Here is a 9,077-nt window from a genome sequence, read left to right as displayed (position 1 = left end):
GGCACGAACCCGTGTCCCCTGCCTCGGCAGGCGGACTCTCAACCACTGCGCCACCAGGGAAGCCCTGTGGGTAGTTTTTCCACCCATTTTTTGGATAGTTGGCTAATACCAAATTTTAGAATAATAATAGAAATAGAAGTGAGGAAGCTTTTGTCTGTGTTTTATAATTACTTAAAATGTTTTATAGGTACTTCCAAGGTACTAAAATATTTGTATTTATTGTTTAGGAACTATAAGCAGTAAGGGCTAATTTATGTATTCTATGTAGACTATTATTTTTAGCAAACTTCTTCTATGAAAATATAATATAGTAAATAAAGTGATTTTTGCCATATAAAAATTTTAAAGTGTTGCCTTACTCGTTTTCTTTACACGTAGGTAGAAGTCTAGTAACAGTTCGTACAACACGCAAAGTAAAAATCTAAGCATGTAAAGTGTCTGCGTTTTAGTTTTGAAAGCGAGGTTGGTGTGTGATTTGCCCTCCATTTGAATGTTAGAATTGCCTTAGTTTCAGAGCTGGTGCCCAGAGTTTCCCACAAAAGGTTTCCTGCATCTGCTGGCTGTTGCTGATAAGAATCCAGTGTTTAAGCCTTTTGTTTATCTAAGGAAATTCCTGTTAGGTGTGTTCCCCTTTGTTTTCGGTAGTAGCCCAGTGAGTCGGCCATGAGAATTGTACACAACACTTTATTCTTTTAGCAAAATCCTTTTGCAGATGGGGGATACTTTCCTGCATGGAATTAAGATGGGCACCAGCCCGTCAGAACCTGTTAACCACTGTTCTGTATGGATTGAAAGAGTTTTCAATTAATGATAAGCTGCTTAATTGGTTTTTAAAAATAACATCTGTGGATATCAGGTGATATTCTGCACTGGAAGTATATTTTTGGTAATTTGAAATACATGAATTATAAATATGTCTAAGTTTGAAGAGGGCTTTGAAGTGGATATTCATTGTAGTAAATTGAACAATTGATGGGTTTTATTTAGATACGTTTTGGTCGTATGTTTTTCTTTTGTGATAGCCACTCTAGTCAAGGCTACAAGTATAATCTGTGTAATATTCAGAGGCTGAGGTTTATGTTTTCAGTTAAATCACACCTGCTATTAAAGCCAAAATGGTTGGGCCCAAAGAAGTATTCCTGCAGCTGCATGTTACCATTTTCAGCCAGGAAAGCTTTACAACACCTTTGATTCTTGAGCTCCTATCTAGAAATGGTTTGGAGAAAAACCAGTGACAAATTTTCTTACTTGTGTCAAAGAACAGTAAATAATATTTTCTGAACTATTACTTATGTCATCTTTTGTTTGTTTAATCAATAACTGTTTCCTCTTTGAAAATTTGAAAAATTGTTTTTTGTAGTTTGTTTTGGAGATTTGATGGTTTATTCCTAGAATAAGGTAGATTAAGTACTTGTATAAATATTCATATAAATAAATGGATATTTGTAAGAAAATTTCATACATTTTTATCATAGGGGAGAAGACAGAGTGCTTCATTGCTTTAAAACATCTAAATTCTTTAGACAGATTCCAATAAAAGCTCATTTCTCGTTTTAGGCCTTTGAAGACCTCAGCAAGCTAATGGTCAAGGTATATGTCATTTACATCTATTAAATTCATACCAATTATGATACACTTTTGAAAATACATTTTGTTAGCAGACACTTTGGGGACATATTTCTTTTCAATCTTTTACTGTTCTCTTGACAGGCTAAGGAAATGGTGGAGTTATCAAAATCCATTGCTAATAAGATTAAAGACAAGCAAGGTGACATCACAGAAGATGAGGTAAATAGGTTGCTTTTTTAAGGCATTAGAAACTAGATTACACAAATAATGCGGACGTTTTGGTGGTTTACCAGCTTGCTTTCTTAATGTAGTGTTTGATTTCTTTTAGGACTTGAAGATATGTGAAAGTACTAAAGAAAAAGTCAACCAGAAAAACTTTGTTAGTTCTAGCAGGATTAAAGGATATTTCAATACCTTTTCCTGGAGTGTAGAAAAAAGAGGTATTGAAATGTGTAAGAAGTGATTGTTTTAGACATATCCATAATTTTGATATGTTTTATTTAAATTTGTTTAGAGTCTGGTCACAGCCATTTTCCTTACGAAGTTTTTGGTTGTATCACTTGGTTGGCATTAAACAGAGCATAGTTGTCATCTGAGTCTCCTCTGCCACCAAAATTGGGGGGAAAATGGGCTATAAGATACTAAGACAGGAGAAGGAAGAATAATAATTAGATTTATGCAGGGGAGTACTAGAAATCCACTCTTACGTAGTTCACAGCATAGAAACACAGTAGAAGAGATGGGTAGATATAGAAATAATGGAGTAGAACTGAATGTCTGATGGAAGGGTTTTATACGTTGGGTGGAGAGACTTATTCTGCATAGTCTTTTTGTGCATTTTCTCCTCTCATTATAGACCATCAGGTTTAAATCCTATTTGCTGAGCATGGGAATAGCTAACCCAGTTACCAGGGAGACCTACGGCTCGGGCACACAGTACCACATGCAGCTGGCCAAACAGCTGGCTGGAATATTGCAGGCGCCTTTGGAGGTAAAAACAAAACCTAAACGGTCTCTTTAAATTGTGTTAAATTATTTCTGTGCCATCAGAAATCTTAAGAGCATAACTCCGTTCATGATATGGTTACTATTCAACCAACATGTTATTTTTCCTTTTGGAAATATTAAACTAGTTCATTGATTCTTTGTCAGTAATCTTCTAAATTGTTTTTAATTTCCATTTCAGATATCTAAATCTATTTGATATAATTTTTTCTTATCTCTTGTTTTCAAAAGGAAATATATAATCTGTACGTATTTTCATATATTGTATATTATTAATAATTTCATAATACAGTTTCATCTTCTAGTCATTATTCAGGTAATCAAAGCTTTATTAAAACATTTGTATTAAGAAATATTTCAAACATAGGACAAAATAGAATAGTGTAATGAATCCCTATGTGCCCATCATCCAGCTTCATCCGTAAGCCAGCCTCCACTTAAAATTGTTTTAAAGGAAATCACAGACATCACATCACTTTATCTGTAAACATTTCAGTATGTAATTATAGTGATAAAGACACCTTTAAGTGTAATTATAATCCCCTTTCACATGTAAAAGTTAAAAAATAATTTTTTAATATTATCAGATACCTAGCTAGTGTTCACATTTTCTCTTATAGTTGATTTGTTCAAACCAGGATACATTGCAAATGTTTGATGTCTCTCTCAAGTGTTTTTATTTTTTAAAATTCTATGGGTTTTCCCTTCTCCCATACAATAAATCTCCCATACAGTAAATTTTTATTTACTGAAGAAACTAGTAGTTTGTCTTATAGAGTGTCTCAGAGTCTGGATTTTGCTAATTTGTAAGTCACCATGCCTCCCTGTCCTGTGTAGTCCCTGTAAACTGGTAGTTATATCTAGAAGTTCTTTCTTTTTTTTTTTTTTTCTGACAAGAATATCTTATAGAGGGTGTTGAGCATTTACATCAGGAGGTACATAATATCTGATTGTCTTTTTTTTTGTGATGTTAACAGCCACTGACAATCATTATCTAGATCTGTTACTTCATTAGGGGTTGCAAAATGGTGATATTATTATTTAATTCTATAGTTTCTTCAGTTATTAGCTGGAATAACTTAAAGCATTTAAATACACTTTTTGAAGGGACTTCCCTGGTGGCGCAGTGGTTAAGAATCCACCTGCTAATGCAGGGGACACAGGTTGGAGCCCTGGTCTGGGAAGATCCCACATGCCATGGAGCAGCTAAGCCCGTGAGCCACAACTACTGAGCCCACGTGCCACAACTGCTGAAGCCTGTGCTCCTAGAGCCCATGCTCCACAACAAGAGAAGCCACCGCAATGAGAAGCCCGAACACCTTCTCACTAGAGAAGACACTTTCTACACTAGACACTTTCACTAGACACTTCTCACTGGACACTTTCTCACTAGAGAAAGCCTGTGCGCAGCAACGAAGACCCAATGCAGCCAAAAGGAAAAAAAAAAAACATGAATAGGGCTGCCCTGCTGGCGCAGTGGTTGAGAGTCCGCCTGCCGATGCAGGGGACACGGGTTCGTGCCCCGGTCCGGGAAGATCCCACATGCCGCGGAGCGGCAGGGCCCGTGAGCCATGGCTGCTGAGCCTGCGCGTCCGGAGCCTGTGCTCCGCAATGGGAGAGGCCACAACAGTGAGAGGCCCGCGTACCGCAAAAAAAAAAAAAAAAAAAGATAAATAACTTTATAAAAATAAATAAATACACTGAAACATGGTGTACAACCCCTCTTTTCATTTAAGTACATGTTAAAACAGTAATAATGACAGTAGAGTCCAAATATGGAATTTGAAGTGCCTCGTGGTATCTGAATAGGTTCCCTGTGTGTAAATATAGTTTTCAAAAGCTTCTTAAGAGATTTTATGATTTCTGATTTCACTCTGATTATGATTTCTGTTAAGAAATGCTAACTGGTCCTAATTATAATGCTTTTTATTTTATATTTTAACAGGAACGAGGGGGAATAATGTCGCTCACAGAGGTGTACTGTTTAGTAAACCGAGCTCGAGGAATGGAAGTAAGAATAGAATAGATATTCTTTTAGCTAAATATAGACTCGATATAATACAAATTCCCCTACAGTGAATACAATTTGAGGAAGGGTTGTGAATAACAAGACTATTTTGAGAAGCAGTGTGGCGCAGTGAAAAGAATACTGCCCTGGGATCTAGGAGATAAATTCTGTTACTGGTTTTGCTGAATGCCCTTGAGTAGCTTCCTTAACCTCTCTGGAGCTCAGGGGTTTTTTTACCTTTAAAATAGGGTTTGGGGCTTCCCTGGTGGTGCAGTGGCCGGGGGTCCGCCTGCCATGCGGGGTGCGCGGGTTCGTGCCCCGGTCCGGGAGGATCCCGCGTGCCGCGGAGCGGCTGGGCCCGTGGGCCGTGGCCGCTGCGATTGCGTGTCCAGAGCCTGTGCTCCGCGGCGGGAGGGGCTGCAGTGGTGAGGGACCCGCGTACCGCAAAAAAAATAAAAATAAAAAAATAAATAAAAGAGTTTGGTCCGAACGATACCTTAAAGCTCTGAGAGTCTGTGTTTGTATTGTGATGAACAAGGTTGTGCACGGTGCCCTTTCTCTGTGATAGTTAACTGTTTTGAGTGAACCTGGTTGGACTCAGGTTGCCTGTAGGTAATACAGGAAGAAAGCCGCCCTGCCTCTTTGGCTCAGAATCAGCAGCGGCTATACTTCAGCTCTCACTGCCTGTTCAACACCCAGCTGTCTTTGGCCTCCAAGGCTCTGTCTGTGCACTCTCTGTGCCCTTGAAGTAGAACACAGTTTTGTGGTGTCAGCAGAGTCACCTCCACGCAGACAACTCACATCTCTCCAGCGCTCACCCCGGTCTCACGGGTTAAGCCTCTGTTCTGCATTTTTATTTGAACCGTCATCATAACCGCCACCAGTGGATACTTACCATCACTCTGCACGTGTTATCCATTTATCCTCCCAGTAACTCAGTGAGGTAGCTACTTTTACTGTCCCCATTAAGGGGATGATTAGGGGATGAGGACATTAAGGCTTAGAAAGATTAAGTACCTTGACCACGGCTGCACTTGGAGACAGTGTTTTAACAGGGACTGGGACCCAGGCTGGGCTGGCTCCGGAACCATTCTGTGTGACTGACACCTGTGCTGGTCACCACCACGCAGGACCGATTCTTCAAGCCCACGTGGTCTGGAAGGCTAGCCTCTACCTAGCTACATGTGATGACTGTGAACTTGAAATGTAGTTAGTCCAAATTGAGATGTGCTGTAAGCATAAATTACACACGGGATTTAGAAGACTTAGTACAGAATAAAGTGTTAACTAGCTCATTAATGATTTTTTATATCAATTATATGGTGAATTTTTGCATCTAGTAGGTTGAATAAAATATATGTATTAAAATTAATTTCGCCTGTTTATTTTCTTTTAATGTGGCTACTAGAAGATTTAAAATTACGTACATGACTTGTATTATATTTCTATGGATAGTACTGTTTTAATGAAAGGAAGTCTTTTGCTTCTTTGTTAATCCTATTTGCCTTGTAGTGATTAAGCCACCTAAAATCGTTGATACATGATAATTTTACAATATCCTCTTCTGTTTTAGTGGTCGTTATAATTATATAGCATCACTCTATTAATTTGCAGTGTAAACTGGATTTTTTCCCCCACTAGTTGCTCTCACCAGAAGATTTAGTGAATGCCTGCAAGATGCTGGAAGAGCTGAAATTACCTCTCAGGTAAAAGAACCTCTGCAGGAAGTTTGCCAACTATAGGCACGATTCCACCCTGAGTAGACAGGACAGCCCTGCAGGTCTGCCATCCTGCATGGTGAACCAGCATATATATTGCCCCTCTTGAAGTTTATATCACACATGGGCAGAATTCACCTGGCACCACGGACACCTCTGTCAACCCGGCTTCCATCCTTATCAGGGCTGTGCGGGGCCTCAGGGGCTGGTAGTCGGCCTTTTGCCGCTGGGGCAAGAGGTGAGAACGTGGGCTCCTCCCATGTGGTCACAGTGACCAGTCCCTCTGCCCTTAACAAAAAGTAGACAGGCATAGTTTATTTAGCATGTAGATTATAGTTCAGAACTTCATTAACTGTTTATTCATGAGCTTTTTAATTAGGCCTTAGTTACAATGACATGTGGTCATTGTATTTGAAATGTTCTTTTGTGTTAATATTGCCCTCAGTCCTGGCATAAATGAAAGTAAAAAATATTTGCGCTTCCTCAGGGGCCCGAGATCCCAGATATTCACGGCTTTGTCCTCCCGTCTGTGATTTTTAGGCTCCGTGTGTTTGACAGCGGCGTCATGGTAATTGAACTTCAGTCCCACAAGGAGGAGGAAACAGTGGCCTCAGCCTTGGAGACGGTATGGGGACCCGGTTTCCTCCCTCCGTTGTTAGACCTTGCCACAGAAGACCCCAATGCTTAGCAACTTGAGAAACAGGATTTCCTTTTAAATTCAACTTTACTGACAAGTAATATTCACAGACCCAATTGAAAATGGTTTCTCATTAACAACGAATAACTATTCATCACATTTATACTTTGAAAGCTCTTTGAAACTTGCCAACACTCATAACATCTTGTGAGTAAGGGGAGTTAGAATGAGCGAGGTGCTTGCTCTCTTTCTGTTTGAAATTCAGTCTTGAAAATATGTTTTGAACTTTGTAAATCAGTGTTACCCATGATTGAAGTTTTTCTTTCAGTATTACCCACATAAGCTGCATTACCCTACAAATTGTTTTGTGAAAGAATTGCTTCAAAATATACAGAAAGCAAGTGTAGTTTAGATGGGTTTTACTGGGCAAACTGCTACTACTCACTAGGATCCTTGAAATATTATCGCCTCATAGCTTCTGTGGTGAGCCTGTATAATTTGAATAACTCGCAGTAATTATACTTCTTATTTTAAACTCGATGAAAGTCCCAAGGCTATAGATACTTCTACCATATTTAAAACTAATCCTATGTATAACGGTCCTTCAGTGGCGCATGTACTATGCACTCAGTTAGAATTTGTTATATGTTCCTTTTCAGACTGTGGAATAGTTCTTTTTAGGCATTAGTATAGTGCCTTTATTGTATTATATAGGGTTTCATGATGTTTTAGCCTTCACCATGTTTGTTCTGGGGTCTTCAACTTTTGTAGACTTAAGCATTAGTGAAGGAGATTTAGTTCTAGAGTGAACAGTCTTTGAAGTTTAGTAGAAAATTCAGTAAATTATTTCCCAAGTATACTGGTAGATAGTCTCCCCAGGTTAGTACCTAGGTGGCCTAAATGATCACATTTTTTCCTGCTGTGTGTTTCTGTTAGGTTTCAGAAAAGGGATCTCTAACATCAGAAGAGTTTGCTAAGCTTGTGGGAATGTCTGTCCTCCTGGCTAAAGAAAGGTAAGCAAGGGCTTTGCTTGTCACTTAACAACTATCATTTGTGTTTCTGAATGGGTGGATGATGGTGTTTTTATCCCTTGACTCCTAGGTTGCTTCTTGCCGAGAAGATGGGCCATCTTTGCCGAGATGACTCAGTGGAAGGCTTGCGGTTTTACCCAAATTTATTTATGACACAGAGCTAAGAGTTTTGTATTTGAAATAACTTGTTACCGGGATACTTGCATCATGTAGAGGTTGTATGACATTGAGCTAAGGGTAAACCCTGATAAACTGAGAATTTACTGGAACTTCACAGTATAATATAAAACCCTTTTAATTTCTCCCTAAATATTATGATCCAGGAAGTTTCTTTAGGATAAATATAGGAAAATATAGAAAGATGAATGCCAATATGAATTCGAAATCATGCTACAGTTGTATAGAAACCCTCCGAGTTTAACTTGAAATATGGTGGATTTTAACTTGATCTTCAAATCTGACCATTTTTGAAAGAAGAGAATTTAGTTCATGGGGGAAGAAAGAGAGAAGTTGCATGTTTGGACAGGTTAGATCATTATTTTGGTGTGACTAAAATTCACCTGAATTATAAATGAAGTTTTTCTCTGCATTTAGTGTGCACATTTTGGAGGGTTTTCATGAAACAATTTATACGTACAGTGTAGTTTAAGAACCTGATGACATTGGAGCAGAATATCCAACTGCAGGATATCATCTGAGGCTCTTCCTAAGGGCTTTTAGAAGCAGCCATAGGCATGTCTTCAGCAGACCAAATAAAGCACCTTAAAAAAAGAATTTTATTTGACTTACGTATACATAATCTGACGAGTTTCTTTTCTTTTTTTTTAAGTGATGATTTCATGGCTGGCATTTAAAGAATGCAACTATGTCATTTTGTTTCAAAAATGTTGTAGATTTTGAAAGTGAATGAAAGAGCTGTATAGACATGCCTAGAGATATGGTTACAGATTTGGAAAGTAGACGGTTCAGGATTTCCCTAGGATTGTTGTGTGGGTAGAGGGACTGGCAGGACCTTTAACTCGCTTTACAGGAACCTTGGTGCTCTTTTACCTCAAAGCCAAGGATGGAAAATAGAGAGTGGGAACATAATATGTCTCCTTTTCTTTCCC

At 38.7% G+C, this 9,077-nt stretch overlaps 1 protein-coding gene across 2 annotated transcripts in view; it reads left to right on the top strand.

The window, feature by feature from the left end:
- The window catches only part of VPS36 (vacuolar protein sorting 36 homolog), a 30,239-nt gene extending 21,711 nt beyond the window's left edge, over positions 1 to 8,528 (top strand). Inside the window, exons 7-14 of one of the 2 annotated variants that reach the window (XM_007471677.1) lie at positions 1,558 to 1,590; positions 1,711 to 1,788; positions 2,426 to 2,560; positions 4,520 to 4,585; positions 6,224 to 6,288; positions 6,841 to 6,925; positions 7,874 to 7,950; positions 8,039 to 8,528. In XM_007471677.1, the coding sequence (XP_007471739.1) occupies positions 1,558 to 1,590; positions 1,711 to 1,788; positions 2,426 to 2,560; positions 4,520 to 4,585; positions 6,224 to 6,288; positions 6,841 to 6,925; positions 7,874 to 7,950; positions 8,039 to 8,132 (633 nt within the window). In that variant the 3' untranslated portion in view covers positions 8,133 to 8,528. The remainder of the gene's footprint in view (positions 1 to 1,557; positions 1,591 to 1,710; positions 1,789 to 2,425; positions 2,561 to 4,519; positions 4,586 to 6,223; positions 6,289 to 6,840; positions 6,926 to 7,873; positions 7,951 to 8,038) is intronic. The other variant, XM_007471678.1, reaches the window with a different exon arrangement.
- Positions 8,529 to 9,077: the final 549 nt, after the last annotated feature.

Source organism: Lipotes vexillifer, unplaced genomic scaffold, assembly GCF_000442215.2.
Source record: "Lipotes vexillifer unplaced genomic scaffold, Lipotes_vexillifer_v1.1 scaffold470, whole genome shotgun sequence".
Lineage (NCBI taxonomy): Eukaryota > Metazoa > Chordata > Mammalia > Artiodactyla > Lipotidae > Lipotes > Lipotes vexillifer.
The sequence above is the reverse complement of the archived record's forward strand: the minus strand, read 5'-3'. Positions and strand labels throughout refer to the sequence as shown.